At 41.3% G+C, this 18,192-nt stretch overlaps 1 protein-coding gene across 1 annotated transcript in view; it reads right to left on the reverse strand.

The window, feature by feature from the left end:
* Positions 1-18,192, reverse strand: part of CRYBG1 (crystallin beta-gamma domain containing 1) — a 180,277-nt gene that overhangs the window by 27,626 nt on the left and 134,459 nt on the right. The window contains exons 5-7 of the mRNA XM_075268126.1: positions 3,332-6,149; positions 1,406-1,453; positions 1,195-1,313 (exon numbers count right to left, since the gene is read on the reverse strand). Coding sequence (XP_075124227.1) covers positions 1,195-1,313; positions 1,406-1,453; positions 3,332-6,149 — 2,985 coding nt within the window. The remainder of the gene's footprint in view (positions 1-1,194; positions 1,314-1,405; positions 1,454-3,331; positions 6,150-18,192) is intronic.

Raw genomic sequence — 18,192 nt, forward strand, 5'->3', positions numbered from 1 at the left:
TGAGTGTCTGTATACCTATTTATTTATTTTTTCTCTTCATTGAAAACCCGTACACTTTAGGCCAATCTGAATGTATTTTTGTATTGCAGTGTCAGGAAGAAAAAGTAGTCTGCCAAATGACTGAAGGTGTATGGGAACTATTTAAGGTACCTTGTCAGGTGAAGTATAAACTACATAAGATTTAGCCTAGGGGTGTCTGCCCTTTTAACGTCGCTGGCCCACATTGGAAGTTTTGGGACAAACACTACCTTTACAAACAATGGCAATAGCTATTACGAAAAAAAAAAAGAAAGAAAAAGTCCTTCCATAACAACACCACACAGGTGTAATGCAGCGAGGTGTGCATGAACACTCAATAATCAAACAAGAATGCTTACCCTGACTTCTAAGTGACACTAAAATGCCTAATTTTGCAAAACTGGATTGAAATTATTATCGATGATCGCTGCCTCGTCTAGTCGCCACGAGCACACGTAGCAATTCTACTGTCTGTGCTTGGAAGATAACACACCAGAAGCTGCACGCCGCCATAAATCTGAAGCCACACATGCACACAAATATGGAGAGCTTATCTTACATGACACTGTGACATATAATCACAAAAATACTTTAAGTTTGAAGTAAATTTATGATTTTGTGTTAGGCCACATTCATATCCATCCTGGGCTACATGGGACCCTCGGGCTTTATGGCATGTACGATGTGTTTAATAAGTAACATCTTTCCCACATGAAAGTGATACAGAACAAGTCTTACAACTTTGTTAGCAACTATGCTGTAAGGCTAGGTTCAAACCTGCGCCCGGTTTCCCATTCCTCTTTAAAAATGCAGAGAGAAAAGTCCTGCAAGCAGTGCTTTTCTCTCCGCATTTCCTGCCCTTTTTGGGTGGGAACTCAGTGGACATCACTATCTCACTATAGTCTGTGGGGTCAGCTGGTATCCGAAAGTAACCGCTTTTTTAAAGCGGATTAGGTTTCCGTTTGGGGGTCCCCAAGCGGAGCCCCTGAACGTAGGTGAACCTAGCATCAACCTCAATACTGTGTAGTTACTATAGCAGGATTCTATCCAATTGTTAACATTGTGCATCCATCAGTAAATAATAATGATAAGGTTTGAAGTTTCTAGACATGTCGGAGTTAGTCTTTTGTATTTTAGATGCCAAAGTATAATCTTTATAACGGTGTAATCTCTTACCATCCTCTTATGGTTTTAATACAAATAGTAGGTGAAAGCTCCCAAGAAGTACAATCACTGACATCAGAAAAGATTTCGAACGCAGCACCTCCATATTCAGGCTCTGTAAGAATTACTACCTGCAAAATGTTAAGCATATATATGATCATTTGTGCAAACACTAAAAGTAATAATAACTTGCATGGATATCCTAAAAAAGTATTCACGTTACCTTTCCCGGTCTAGGGTTGATTTTTTCTGTACCTTTTATAGAAAATTGCTAAAATAAATAAAACAAAAAATATATTTTATTTTAAATACATAATAAACAATGTGAAATAGATATTTTCTAATTTTCTTTTGCTACAGTATTTATGAGATTTCATAGACTGCAGTTACATCTCATTGCCTGCAGATGTCACTAACTGTGGACTGCTAATTACACATGTAGTTATATAGACATCTACTTAAAAGTGAACTTGACACATCTCCTAAACCGGAAAGTAACTGTCACTACACTGTTAGATTTGTGTTATGGAGTATTAGAAGCCAAGGAGGTGTGAAATCGATGTAGCTGGAAGACTGGGACCAAACAATGCTCCTTCAGAAAATCATGAAAACTTCGGAGTCTATATTTAGTTCTCTGATCTTCTAGCTTTCTTTCAAAAGACAAAGCTGTAAGACATTCTCTCATACATAGACAAAGCCAAAGACGACGTAAAGCTTTTTATTGGCGTTGTAAGAATCTGGTGAGATGATGTAGTGTGATAAACTTTTAAAAAACTGGAATGATCTTCCATTACATGAATATTTTTTGATTGACGTTACCAATATTACTAAACATACGACAGATGAATTAAAAAAAAAGCTAAAAAGATTACTTTGATTTATTGTATATTGCTATATGAGAAATATTCCAAACTAAGCTAGTAAATTTTGTATTGAGTAGGCTCAGAAAAGTACCTTAGGGTATTTCACATATACCTCACCTTGAGATGCCTACATTCTCTACAAGTCCAAACATAAATGCTTTTATATATAACAATACTGAATGAAGAATGTCACCTGGGCTGTAAGATTACTGAGGAATCTATAATTCAGTGAAAAGCTGCCTGAAATTTTGGGATCTTTAAATGGATGAAAAAACACCTCCGCCATATTTGCATTGTTCTGCCTTACTTCCTGGTACTCTTAGCTTGGTGAAGTCTGAAGTATATTCATAGTTATTCAGTTACTAGACTATGCAATAAAGGTTGCAGATATGTACAGAAATTAACAATCGCTCAGACTATATTAATAATAAAGATAAAGTTCTTTATAATGCATTGTGCTGTCTGTGTCTTAGGTGACGTGAAGGAAGAGGTTAATAAGCTGCAATAAAAGCTGTTATGTCAACTACAGTATTGGGGTAGATCCGCTGCTGCTGAAGTTTATATGGCATTTCTAAAAGCAGTCTGTGCAGTTTGCCTAGGTTCTTTTTACCTGATCTATGAATATTCAAAGCTACTTTATGATGTACCTGTAACATGTGTTTATCCCTGTAGTCAGCAGTGATCAATCCCTAGCCACACCTTGCCACTAACCATATATTCAATAGTAATTCAATGCTTGTAAAAACAAGGCGTTAAGACAAGGTTATTGCACCGAGAAAATTACAAGGAGGCTGGGCATTAAATTCACTTAGGGGGAGTTCACACTACCGTTACTAATGCCCGTTGCTGTCTTCACTCATAGGATGACAGCAATGGACATTACCTGTCACAGAACTGTCACAGTCTGATTCGGTGTCACTTCCCATTGACATAGATGTAAACAACATGACGGACGCTAGCTTCCTCCAAGTTTATTTACTTTTGTAACGGATGATAAAGTCCTTCCAATCCTATATTTCTATCTATGAACATACCAAACATATTTTATAACTATGTTTGTTATGGGACTTTAGTAATTGAGAACTGAGTGGTATAGAACTAAAGCTTTTCTTCCTCATTGTGCTGTCACGATTTTTCTGGACCGCATGTGTGTCTCCAAAGAGGTTTTAGCAGACAACTATTGATCTACGCTGATCCTGTATGGAATAGCTCTCATGCATAACGCAAGCAAAGGTGTAAAGCATGAACCTGGTAACTGCTACAGCAGGACAACAAACAGCACTCACCTCTGAGCTATCTGGAGTGTTTTGCTCGTGGCCTTTAAAATAAAAGATCTCCGAGGCAGCATGTTTGTCAGATTCTGGAAGGTTATCATAAAGGGGCACTTTCCTGTTCCCATCAGTTGTAGAAAGATTTCCATCTAGGTGTCCATTAGAAGCAGGCAGTGTTGCTGGCAAGTCTCCATTAGTAAGCTTCTTGGAATCCATGCTGTGCACAGGTGTCAGGTCTGACTGCTCGGCAGAGTCACTGTGCAAGAATTCTGAAGAAGGCTGAGTGAAAGCACCTTTACCTTCTTTATCCGATGTGTGGGCTGTCTTTACAGAGTCTATAGTTTTAAGATCACAGGCTTTGCCTGAGGGAGTTAACTCCTTCCGGGGTGTGTCAAAGGAGGTAGTTATAGTGCTGACTGTGGTGACAGAAGGGGAGAACACGTTCTCCTCAGACCTTGTTGCAAATGGATATTTGAAGCCTGAATATATGGATTCTATGCGAGATCTTTTCACGGCTACATCAGTCACATCTGCATTTTCCTTGTCACATGTTTCCTGTGGTATGGGAAGTGGTTCTTTTTTTGCTCTCAGAGATTTCAGAAGCATGCTTTGTTCAGCAGATGCCCGTTTCGGCTTTAATTTTTCTGCGGTTTCTCTGCTTTGCAACTTAAACAATTGCATGGGTGCCAGGTTCTGTGGCCTTTCTTTCTTTCCTAAGCCAAAGAAGAATCCATCATTATCCAATATCTTTTCCAAGTAATCTTCATGAATAGGGGGTAAACCACAATACGGGCCTGGTGATTTAGGTGCTCTGGGCGTTTTTCTTTTCTGAGGTAAAGTTATTGGGCTTTCAAGTCTTCTGATGGTTTCAGCAAATTTTTCCATGTCTGAAGATGAATCTAGAATATATTCCTCACTTGCCACTGAGTCATTAAAACTGCTTTCAGGGCTGCCCTGCAGGGTTGTGAGACTTTCCTCTAGAGAGCCTGTATGTTGTACACTTTCACTGATATGGGCGTCACTAATGCATCCATTTTGAGGTACGCTAGGGTCTAAAATGTCTTTCATCCCATTGAAATTTCCATTAGGAGTATCCTCGGTGTTCTCTTCAGTAGAAACTGCAGTTTTTTCTGTAGCCTCTCCATTTAACACATCAACCTGCTGAGCTGCAGCATTATTTTGATTTTCAGGCATTTCTTCTAGAACAATATTTTGTACATCCACATCATTTTCTGAGCCCGAATGAACCACTGTGCCATCCAAATCACGTTGCTGTTCGTTCTTATTGTATACTGAGGCATCCTCATTTGTGGTTTCTGGATAAGAAACATCATTCGTAACCTCTGGCAAGATTAGCGTGTTTGGTTTTGGTGAAATAATCTCATCACGGATAATGGTTCGCTCACATTCATCATTGTCGGAATCTTCTGGACGATTGTTCTGCGGTGAAAAACTACTGGGGACAGGGGACTCAGCAGATTGGAGCTGGGAGCTGGCTGTGGAATGGTGTATACCATCACTACTTTCTGGAGAACAAAATTCAATATTTGAACCTTCTAACGCTGCCCCATCATTGGTGCCAATGCTTTCTATTGTCGGGCTTTGTAGAGCAGGATTTTGCTGATCAGTGGTAGGTAGGTCCGGCCCTACAAGACTAACTGCATTTAAAGCCACTGACTCAGCATTTGATAAGCTACCCTTTTCATGCTGAGTGAAAGAACTTAAAACATCTGAATTCTCATGAAATGAAGAATTGTCCTTAACCTCTTCCCCACTGGATGGCACTTCTGCTGTTAACTCTTGAGCGGTACCAATCATGGTTTCCTTTCTTAGTAAATCACTGTTTACCTCTTGTCTTCCTTCTGAATCTAGACTTCCCTCTTGAACATCTTCTTTGGCATTGGCATTTAAGACTTCTTTTGGCTGAATTTTCTGTGTGTCCATTTTTGGTTCAGGTGACCCGCATTTATCTTCTGTTCTAGGAGTCTGAGCTTCTCTTTTAACTTCAGTCATTTCTTTGCTGTCAATGTCTTGCAACTGATCTGTTCTGGATGAAACTGTTATTGAATCTACATAATCTGAATGCAATGTTTTAGACTTTTCAGTTAGGCCCTCATTGGAATCTTCATCAGAATCAGCAGCAACAGGTGGCTCTTTTAAGGAGTTCGGTTTATTACCCATATCTAGAGGATCTACATGTGAAACAATATTACCTTTAAATTTTGCAGAATCCTCAACTAAAGAAGTATTCTCGGATGACTGTGATAAAGTGTCAATGGAGTTTCCATTGATCTGTACACCATTGGTCTGGGTCTTACTTAAAGCATCAGTGCCACTGGTTTGCTCTGTAGGAGGTTTCTTGCGTTTTTCATTTTTCTCTGAAGGCAGAATGCTTTCTCTTGGAAGTGTATCTGATGCTGCTATTTCAACACCATTACTGTTGTCTTCCATCTGCCTCTGGCTTACAGGACTCACAACAATGCTGCCTTCTTTCTTTTTATCTGCCTTTATTTCATAATGACTATTTTCACTCTTTCTTCCAATACTAAAACTGGAATTTACTTGTTTACCTGTGAGACTATTTTCTTTGGACACAGCCCCCTTCACCTGTTTCCCAAAGTTCAGTTTGGCTCTTTCAACATATTTTTTTTGCTGGGATATATTCTTTGTTGCATAAAAATCTATTTGCTTGTGGCTTGTCCTTTTGTTCTCAAACAGAGAAACTTTGCTTGCAATGCTTCCTTTTGGGATGAGTGCTTCAATGGTCCCTTCCTCTACATTATCAACACCCTTAGGCTTAATAGGCAGTTCCACATTCTTTGGTTTTGGTGGGCTAAAAATAAGGAAAAAAACTATATTAATGCATATTCCTTAAAACCTTGTTCAACATGTTCAAATCTTGCATACAATATTCTTTATTATGTTAGAGTCTAATGCAGACCTGGGCAATGTCCGGCCCACGGGCCACATCCGGCCCTCTGACTGCTTCTATCCGACCCGCATAGCTAGTGGAAAATTTTTCAAGGACCTGTGATGATGTCATCACAGCCTATCACCAGGATAGGCTATGACTCATTAGTGGGCGGAGCCACAAGGGACTCTGTGCTTTCTGCAAGCTGCCGGCAATGAGGGCTGCTGGATGATAAAGAGAGAAGAGACAACATGTGTGAGCAAGAGGGGGGAACTAGGGGCAGATGTAGGGGGGCAGTTAAACTGAATGCACATGGAGGGGGGACATTAAACTACTAGGGGGCAGATGTTCAAGGACCTGTGATGATGTTATCACAGCCTATCACCAGGATAGGCTAAGACTCATTAGTGGGCGGAGCCACACGGAACTCTATGCTTTCTACAAGCTGCCGGCAATGGGGGCTGCTGGATGATAAAGAAAGAAGAGACAGCATGTGTGAGCAAGAGGGGGGAACTAGGGTAGATGTAGGGGGGCAGTTAAACTGAATGCACATGGAGAGGGGACATTAAACTAGTGGGCAGATAGAGGGTGACATTAAACTGGGGCATCTGGAGGAGGATATTAAACCATGGGGGGTAGCTGGAGGGGGACATGTCTGCCTCTAGTTGCCACCAGTTTAATGTCCCCCTCCAGCTGCCCCAGTTTAATGTCCCCTCTAGTTTCTGCTAGTTTATACTGGGGCACCAGGAGAGGGACTTAATACTGTGGGACATTTGGAGGGAAACGTTATAATGTGGGGGTGTATAATGTTAGGGTGACTGTAGGAGGATTTTATTTTGTTGGGCACATAGAAAAATGATTGAGAATGGGTGGAGTCAGCTTAGAAGTGGGTGGAGCTAAATTTGCCATGGCACGCATGGCCCTCTAGAACCGTTACAATTTCTCATTTGGCCCCATGGGAAAATTAATTGCCCACCCCTGGTCTAATGTGTTGTTAGATTTTTATGGCATATCCACAGCATGTGTCATAATATTTTGAAAAATGTCTTCACCTCTGGACCCCTGCATGTATATTAATGATGGAGCCCCCTTAGTAGAACAGCCGAGCTGTACCCGTAACTCGAATCGAGCCACTTGCTATGCTACAATGTATCCACAACTAATATCTTAAGAGTTATGGAAACTGTGTAACTGCCCATTCAGTTTCTACTGTAACCCCTGGCCTGGTGGTTGGGACATTTAGCCACTTACTTCCATCTTAGCAAGGGCCAAGTTGCATTAGAGATGGGATAACCCTTTAAACCAAAATATATAACAATGTCGCAAAAAGTAATATTACACATATGTCACCGGTTCAAAGTCCAAATAAGGATTAATATTTCTACAGTCATGGTTTTACTATTCCAAAATTAGTTTGCAAACTTTTGTTGAGTTTTATGAGGACATAAAGTTGGCATAAAAGTAAACAGACATCAGCATAATTACTCAAGGAATATCATAGAATAGCAAGAATAGAAACAAAGTTGACTCCCACAATGTAAAACATATGTTCATTGGGGATTCCAAATTCACACCTCATTTACCCATTCTAAGTTTCCCAGCATTGCCATAACTTGAAGGGGTGCAGAGGGTGCGATCGCACTCAAACCCTAAGGGGCCAATGAGGTGTTGCTTCCCAAAATAAAGAGATAAGTACTATAAATTAAACTTTATAGTTGTGGGGAATTGTGGACTGCTATAGATTTTGCATTGGGGCCCAGGACCCTCATCTTTTGCCTCTGTTTACCAGTTAAGTCCTAAATGTGGAAAAATTAAGTTTAAAATTTTGACAAAATTGAATGAGCTGGCCTTTGAACATAAAGAAAGATTATATGGCAGTAAATTGGAAAATTCATGTTTACTTATTCAGGGCATGAAGGCAGTTATACAAGGACAATCTGAAACTTGTGGTTCAGCATTCCAGGAAATTATAATGATAAATACATGTCTAACGCATTTAAGGAAGTATACTACCTCCCCCAAGCACATTCAACAGTCACATGTTATAGAGAACATTACAGTGATAAACAACATACCTTTGTTATGTATGTCACTTTTGTAGATTTGTAGGAAAAGCAACTTTTGAGTGTTATGGAAAAGAGGCAATTGGTGCACTGTGGACAGGCTTTCAGCTCCCTGGAGCACTCCTCTAGCTACTCAGATCCCTACCATCTCCCACCTACATAACCCTGTGCTGTGAGAGTTGATCCTCCCACTGCTATAACACCACCTATCCTACTTAAGCAGAAAGATCAGTGTTCCCTGTGCTGAAGACCGCCCCCAGTGCACCAACTACTTAACTTGCTTAAGTCTTCAAAGTTGCTTTCATCCAAATCTGCAAAAGTGATGTACATAACAAAGGTAAGGGGGCGTTGTTAATGTCCATTGCTGTCTTCTGTCATAGGATGATAGCAACAGACATTAAACTGTAACAGACTGATTCTGTGTCCTGTGACTGATTCTCCCATTGACATTAACATAATTTAAATGTAAGCTAAACCTATCTTCTGTCATGTTTGTTTACTTTTGTAATGGAAGACATGTTGTGCATGCAGGTATCTGACAGTTCTCTGCGATAGTTTAATGTTCATTGATGTCATCCAGGGGCGCACCTCCAATGAGGCAAATTGAGGGGCCACTTCAGGCAGAACTATCCGTGACAGCTAAGAGGGGATCTCAAAAGAAAAGGAAAAAGACACCGAGCAAACCGTAGTGTAGATCTGTATGTTTACTGGTTAGGTGTAAAGACAAATCTAGGCTCACCTTTAAGGGTTGTGTGGATACACAACACTTTACAAAGCAACTGGATCACTGGACAAGGATCCTAAATTGGGTGCAGCTGTGAGGTACCTCACACCTCGTGGGTGTACATATAATACAAGGATGGACCAAGTTGCCGATTTTGCAGTTACAAATCCAGAACAAGAAGGACCCGCGCTGAATGGTTAGGTGAATAACGACTTATTATTGAACAACACACGCGTAGTGTGTTGTTCAATAAAAAGTCGTTATTCACCTAACCATTCAGCGCGGGTCCTTCTTGTTCCGGATTTGTAACTGCAAAATCGGCAACTTGGTCCATCCTTGTAAGCTAAGAGAGGAGGCATTCTCACCATTATTTTTTTAATGTAAATCAGCCGTAGACAGGTTGCATTAAAAGAAAAATATGAGTAGGACCTGTCCTGGGCTGGCGTAGAAGACATCTGCTTCGTGGGCGCAGGCGGGCATGATGACGTCATAGAATTTTATGCACAGGTCAAGAAGAAGAGGTTGCGGCTCCTTCACGGGATCGCAGGTAGGCGAGTATTTTTTGTGTGTGTGCAGGTGTTGGTATTTTAATAGTATAAGTGATCGTTAGGATGGGGGCTTCATGAACTTAAGTGTTATTTGTATAATGGCTCTTAGGGGCATTATTAATACAAGGGAGGTTGTTTATATACAGGGCCATTAGGGAGTATATATATATATATATATATATATATATATATATATATATATATATATATACACATATATATATATTGTAAGGGGTTCAGCTCACCCGGTTGGGAACGGCAATGACACCATGCAGACAGGTAGTACGATAAACAAGTCCAGTGTTTTATTTGGGTTTTCGGCATAAAACACGGTGCCAGCAAAGTAACAAAACAACAAAGAAAACCTAAGCCTTGTCCGGCTCTACCTAAACAGCAGGTTACCTCTCTGACCTAGAGCAGGTTGAGTCACCATATAAGCAGGTCCAAATCCACACAATACCTGTTTGTCTCAGGAGTGTTTTGCTCACACTCTCCATGTGTGTATCAGGCTCCTAACTGAGCTTCCTTCCCCAGTAAATAGCCCTAAGGAAGCTCACCTGTGAATGCCCCAGACTCAGGGCAAAACCCGTGATGGAGTAAGGGTGTGGACTGGAAGGCTCCCACTACCAACCTGCCCTCCAGTCCAGAAAAGCCAGCCCATGTAAGGAACAAGAGCTCCAACAGACTATGCTCTGCTAGAATATGATTACCCTGGCTTTCCTTTATCTCACCTGGCTGATGAAACCAGGCGAGATATACACTCTGTCCACCACCTTACCATACACTTTACCACAATATATATATATATATATATATATATATATATATATATATATATATAGTCATTTATATAAGTGTTCATTAGGGAACATCAATTATATAAAGGGGGCATTAGGGAGCATTTTATATAAGGGCATATATATATATATATATATATATATATATATATATATATATATATATTATAAATTATAAATAGTAGGGTACATCACTTATATGAAAGGTAATTGATTTTTTTAACTTTTTAATTAGGAAACTCAAGGCATTATTAATAATGGGCACTATTTAAACATTATTAATATGAAGATGCAATCGAGGTATTTATTCATTATGGGGGGGGGTTATATCATACATTTTATAATTGGGGTAGCAGCATGATAGGGTCTTTGTTTAGGGGAGGACAATGTTAGTCAGGTGCCTGGCAAAGTGAGGAGCCAAAAATGTTTATGATGCAAACTTTACAGAGACAAGTCACAGCTGGAAGAACTGGTCATGGCGGTCCAAGATGGAAAAGAAGTGAAACGTGAGCAATTAGTCAGAGACGTCACCTGTAAGTCACAAAATGCTACTGCACTGTATTCATCTAAATGGCTTGTAGAGCTCTCTGTAGAACTGGTATCTACCACACTGGTCATTGTATAGTAATAATATAGGTATACTAAAGTTGGGGCCCATTTGGACGTGTTTGCCCATCCCACGCTGAGCCTTTAGCTACGCCTCTGCTCCTAGGCTACGCAGTACGGCGTCTGTGGTCCCCTGTCCCTGCTCTCAGGATTTTAGCGTTGCTGGCCTGGCTGCTGCCTTCTTCTGGGATCCAGATCTCTACCTATGCCTCCTGGTTCATCACCGGCTGAAGTAAGCATTTTATATTAATGTAATAAATGAAATAATGTTCTGAAAAGTACGGTATGTATCCCCATTTATACGATAGAGGATAAATACCTGATTGATGAGGGTCTGTCTGCTGAGACCCCCACTGGGCCTGTAAAATTGTTTTTTTTTTTTTTAATTTTCCCCACTGGTAATTCAGCCTGACCGCAGCCCAGCTGAGTATACTCAGTATACTCTCATTCACTTCAATGGCAGTGCCAAACATAGCCAAAGTACAGTACTCAGCTATCGGCAGCGCTCCTATTAAAGAGAATGGCAGTGTGGGTTCGTCCGTCTATCAAGCAGAAAATGTGTTGTTATTTTCATAGTTAATGCTATTTTATAACTTTGTGTATGTTTACTGCACTAATAATTGTGTAATTGTGTATGTTTATATTTATACATTTTTCATGATTTCTTTATAATCTATTAATGTGTTTGATTTCAAAAATGGATATGAACAGCTTTGTTTTTCGGGGGAAAAAAAAAAAAACAACTTGACCTTCTAGGTTTGATACTTAGTAAAATCCTTGAACAAACATTTCAATATTCACTGTTGACAGGAATAAGAAAACAGACATACTTAGTGTGTGGCGTGTAGTATTTGGGTCTCTAAAAAACCTGACAAGCAGGGTATGGGGCAAGAGCGAATAAAAACAGGTATTAACAGTGAAGCAAAAACGTTTACTCAGAAAATGTAAGGTTGTTCTGTGTATCAAAGGTAAGGCTCCAACGTAAAATCTGTAATGGGGTCCCTGCCTACCTGCCTTGTGCCATTTACAAGACTGGAATATTTAGTGTGTCAGAAATGTACCTATGGGACCTATTCCCGGTCCAGAGCTGGTAGCGACTTCTACCTCTAGTAAGATCTCCAGTAAGATGTGTCTGGATTAAAACAGATTTAATTCAATTGGTCCAAATGTATTCTATAAATACATTTGGACTAAATGGAATTTAACATACAAAAGGTATGTGTGAAATAGCCTTTCTAAAGGCTATGTAAGTATGTGCTTAGTTAAAAATGAGTTTTCCCAATGATAGAGCCCCTTTCAGGGTAGTTGGAAGAGATTCAGAGCACAGATGGGTTCATCGAGATAAAGGAATAATGGGGATGGGTTCTGTGACAAACAAATTCGTTGGATTAAAGGGGCTCTATCTAGCAAAATTATGCTGTATGAGCCCCACATATGCGTGAATAGCCTTTAAAACGGCCATTCAGGCACTGCTAATGGTATTTTAACACCCCCCCCGTTTTAAAATAATACCCTAAAAGCAAATATGCAAATTATATTTACCGATGGGCGGTCGTGCACTGTCCGACGTCATCTTGCTGTCACGCCTTCCTCCTCTTTCTTCTTCAAGTGACGCCCTCCTGTGCTCGCTCTTCCACGCCTTCATCTTCTGCTCTACCGGAATGAAGAGGTTCACGAGCGTACTGTGCATGCGCAGTATGCTCGTGTAGTTCTAAGGAGTACTTAGAACTACAACAAAAATGGCTCCGGACCTTGCGCAGTAGCGCTCTGGAGGGAGTGCTACTGCGCACGCACAGGATTTGAATGAAACCCGCTGGAATAACAGAAGTTCAAGGCCGGGAAAAGCCAGGACAGGAGGGCGTCGCTGGAAGAAGAAAGAAGAGGAAGGCGTGACAGCAAGATGATGTCGGACAGAGCATGACCGCTCATATTGCACGGTAAGTATAATTTGCATATATGTTTTTAGGGGGAATAAGATTAGCGGTGCCTGAATAGCCTTTTTAAGGGCTATTCACGCATATGTAGGGCTCATACAGCATAATTTTGCTGATAGAGCCCCTTTAAGAAAGTAGCTGCCAAAATACCATTACAAAGCAGCAAACAAGTATTTGCAGCTGTTGTCGCCTCTGCAGTCCCACGAACATCAAGGTGTAGGATCCTCCATATGCTTGCATTTGTGCATAGACCTATTATTCAACGATCCCTTTGGATTCGATAATAATTGGACTTCAATATATGACTAGTTTCTTCCATACATCTCCACTACGGCATCCATAAATGATCTTTTCCATGCTGTGTCTTCAAAACAGCCTGATGAAGGGTTCTATACCCGAAGCATTGTAATTAATGTGACTAACAAGGTCTGTAAAGTACAGCCGAATATGTTGGTGCTATACTGCCAAGAGAAATAAATAGTCATACCGACCCATGAAATGAAATTGGCATGATATTTATCCTTCACAGTGGCTGCTGTTACAAAACTATTGTTTGATGGACAAAAAAAAGTTGTGTATTTAAATGTGAAAAAATAAAGTTAAAGGAGTTGTCCAGGATATACAATTCTTTGCAAGGAGGCCAGGGGAGGTGAAAAACAAAACAGCAAAAAACCCAAAAAATACACAACATGCCCACCTATCCTCAGTGAATCGGTGTTTCCCTCCGTGGTCCGGTTTTGCTGCTTCTGGGGTGTGGTTCTAGTAGAAGTGTTCGCCACATGTGACCGTTGAGGCCAATGAATAGTCTCAGCAAAGGACACAAGACGTCACATGTGAGGTATATGAGGTGATGTCCAGGTTGCTTTCCTTGGGCCACTGATTGGCCTCAGCAGTGACATGAGGCAAGTCAAGTATGCTCCAATATCCTGTATAGTATAATATGCTCCACAGTGGCCCCTGCACAGTATAATATGCTCCACAGTGACCCCTGCACAGTATAATATAGTCCCTTCAAACAGCTGACCAGCAAGGGCCTCGGGTGTTGGAAACCCACTGATCCCTCAGATCTCAGACTGTTAGAAGCACACAGATCAGCTGTTCCCCAGAGCACACAGCTCCCAGAATTGGTTACATGCCAGGTGTTGCTCACTCATTGTATTCTTGATCACTACAGTTGTGGGTACTACAGTTCTACTTGTCACCTTCAGTTATATACACTCACCGGCCACTTTATTAGGTACACCATGCTAGTAACGGGTTGGACCCCCTTTTGCCTTCAGAACTGCCTCAATTCTTCGTGGCATAGATTCAACAAGGTGCTGGAAGCATTCCTCAGAGATTTTGGTCCATATTGACATGATGGCATCACACAGTTGCCGCAGATTTGTCAGCTGCACATCCATGATGCGAATCTCCCGTTCCACCACATCCCAAAGATGCTCTATTGGATTGAGATCTGGTGACTGTGGAGGCCATTGGAGTACAGTGAACTCATTGTCATGTTCAAGAAACCAGTCTGAGATGATTCCAGCTTTATGACATGGCGCATTATCCTGCTGAAAGTAGCCATCAGATGTTGGGTACATTGTGGTCATAAAGGGATGGACATGGTCAGCAACAATACTCAGGTAGGCTTTGGCGTTGCAACAATGCTCAATTGGTACCAAGGGGCCCAAAGAGTGCCAAGAAAATATTCCCCACACCATGACACCTCCACCACCAGCCTGAACCGTTGATACAAGGCAGGATGGATCCATGCTTTCATGTTGTTGACGCCAAATTCTGACCCTACCATCCAAATGTCGCAGCAGAAATCGAGACTCATCAGACCAGGCAACGTTTTTCCAATCTTCAATTGTCCAATTTCGATGAGCTTGTGAAAATTGTAGCCTCAGTTTCCTGTTCTTAGCTGAAAGGAGTGGCACCCGGTGTGGTCTTCTGCTGCTGTAGCCCATCTGCCTCAAAGTTCGACGTACTGTGCGTTCAGAGATGCTCTTCTGGCTACCTTGGTTGTAACGGGTGGCTATTTGAGTCACTATTGCCTTTCTATCAGCTCGAACCAGTCTGGCCATTCTCCTCTGACCTCTGGCATCAACAACGCATTTCCGCCCACAGAACTGCCGCTCACTGGATGTTTTTTCTTTTTCGGACCATTCTCTGTAAACCCTAGAGATGGTTGTGTGTGAAAATCCCAGTAGATCAGCAGTTTCTGAAATACTCAGACCAGCCCTTCTGGCACCAACAACCATGCCACGTTCAAAGGCACTCAAATCACCTTTCTTCCCCATACTGATGCTCGGTTTGAACTGCAGGAGATTGTCTTAACCATGTCTACATGCCTAAATGCACTGAGTTGCCACCATGTGATTGGCTGATTAGAAATGAAGTGTTAACGAGCAGTTGGACAGGTGTACCTAATAAAGTGGCCGGTGAGTGTAGACACCGCTGTAGCACCCGGCACTGGGGTTGAGCGATCGGGATCGGAAAAGATCGGGTTTCGATCGGCGATCGAGTAAATTTCACGATCGCGATCGGAATTCAGACCCGATCTTTTCCAGCAGGATCGAGATCGGAAGTTATCTCAAGATCGGCTCAACTCTAAAAGTGACTTTTCCCATAGAGAAGCATTGACTAGGGTTGAGGATCAGGTTCGGAAAGGATCGGATTCCGATCGGCGATCGAGCAAATTTCACGATCGCGATCAGGATCGAGATCGGCTGGAAAATTATCAGAAATCGGATTTTAAAATCGATCTTGAAATCTCAAGATCGGCTCAACCCTAACCCAGCACCCAACTGTTGCTATGAAAAATACGCTATAGTGAGGAAGTTGCAACGGGACCCACAAAACTTTAGTTAGGTCACTGCTTAAGAGAATGGATAAATACTATATATATCAAATACAGCCACCATTAAAAAGATTACCTTTACAATTTAAATCATGGGCCAGGGCATAAATTTTTTTGTGGAAGTTAAACGCACAGAACTTGAAGACCAAAAAAGCATGAAAAACAAATAAGGCAATGCACTAAATCTGCATGGCTAAGGAAAAGGTATATAAAATATCCTATCATACATATAAAGGGTGCATTCACACATTCAGAATCAGCACGTACAAAGCAGATCCTATTCATTTCAATGGGAGCCAGCATACGTGCGCTCCCCATTGAAATGAATGGGCTGCTTTTTTCCCTATTGGTTGCAATGTGATACACGCGTAAAAACTCAGAGGACCCCATTACAATCTATGGGGTCTGCGGGTTTCCACGGGTAACTGCTTTTATATTTGAATTACTGGCCGAGTCGTGGGGTCTCCATGTGAACCCCACAAATGGAAACCCAAACACAGGTGTGAACCTAGCGGCATCTGTACACAGAAGCACACAGTCTGCTGGTGTCATATAACAACAGATCATATTACTATTTCTTATACACATAATCTCTGTACTTTAAATAATTGATGTGCACAAACAAAAAGGATGATATTTGGTTGTTTGGTTTCACACATGATCCTGCTTTTGGAAACCAATAGTTTAGAACACAGTACCCATTAAAATGAAACATGTATTACACTGTAACTACTAATTCCTACAAAAAAAGTCCCAGCAGCTGTCTTCTCTGGTTAACAGTAAGGGACCTACCACAGTCTCAATGAATTCCATATTTTCTCATAGAATAAATGAAATGAAAGGACAACTCCTGTTTGGGATATGGATGACATGCTGTAAGGTCTCTTACTTGGGACACCTCTCTATAAGGCCAAGTTCACACCTGCGTTTGATATTCTGTTCGGGGAGTTCGCATGTGGACCCCTCGAACGCAATACCGAACGCATTAAAAAGCACTGAGCACTGAAAGCACATGGACTCCATAGAATATAATGGGGTCTGTGTGTTTTCTGCCCGGTGTCCGCACGAATCATGCGGGGAGGAAAGTAATTCAAGAACTACTTTTCTCTCCGTATGATTCGTGTGGACACTGGACAGAAAACACACAGACCCCATTATAGTCTATGGAGTCCATGTGCCTTCAATGCTCACCGCTTTTTAATGCGTTCGGTATTCCATTCAGGGGGTTCCCATACAGACTCCCCAAACCGAATATCGAACGCAGATGTGAACCAGGCCTCAGCCAGAGTGTAGAGAGCCATTATGAAGGTGATACACAAATTTCTTCTGCAGCAGCAGCTGCTAGAAAGATGTATAGCCTAATCCAACTTCAATTATCAGCAGGGGTTAGAGAAGCAGGACCTGTGCATCCTATGTATATAAAAGATAAATTGTTGACTTTAAGTAGGTACCTAGGGCAGCACATGTACATCCAGATCTGATTAACATACAGTCAGGTCTAGGGGTATTTTGACACTGACAGAATTGTCATGATTTATCCTAAGTAAAAATGGTTATTGCTCCTAATTGATTAATGCCACTATATAGGGGTATTATAGGGGTTATTCTCAAAGCAGAAGTAGGATCAGTCTCTTACTCCCATAGGAGGAACTATATTGTCAGCTGACAAAGGCTGGATCACAAACTGCAAAGAGGACTTTTCTCTCCGCCGCTTTCAGTATTAAACAGGTGGAAAATTCTTTTTGAGCAAACAGGATCTTTGACTTGATGGACTGAAGTCTTCATTTAACCTCATCTACTATGTAACTATGACTTGAACGTTAGTGTGAACCTAGTGTCACTTTCCTGAACGACATTACAATCCTAACAAACTGTGAAGGAATCTTGTCTACTATATAGCCATGCTACTACAGAAGCCCTGCTTCTTTTCAGATAAGCAGAACGATATCTCCTTTGGCAGCTATGCAGGGCACAGAATACCATTTTGCAGAGAACTGAATCTGGATGGATTGACAAAGTGTGTCCATCAGCATGCGCTCACTAGGTGGAGGTGCACACTGCTATGCACTTTGAACACTGGGTGGTGCCATGCTATGTAAGTAAATGTCAGAACTACACTTCATTCACTTCATTATATGTTGAACGCAAATGCTTAAAGTTACTAAAATCATAGCTAGCAGCTGCTTTTTAGTTTTTGTCTACAGTTTTATACAATAAATAAAAGAGGCTTAGGGTAAGTTCAAACAGGGTTTTTTGGTCAGGATTTTGAGGCAGTAACCGCCTCAAAATCCTGACCAAAAAGACGGCTCCCATTGAAACCAATGGGAACCACTCAGGAGTAATTTCCGGGAGCCGTTTCTTCAGGCCCCTGGAAAAAAAGAAGCGAGATGCTCATTCTTCAGGCTGTTTTGCCTCCCAATTCGGCCTGAAGACACTCCCTCCTCC

Source organism: Leptodactylus fuscus, chromosome 3 (genome assembly GCF_031893055.1).
Source record: "Leptodactylus fuscus isolate aLepFus1 chromosome 3, aLepFus1.hap2, whole genome shotgun sequence".
NCBI lineage: Eukaryota > Metazoa > Chordata > Amphibia > Anura > Leptodactylidae > Leptodactylus > Leptodactylus fuscus.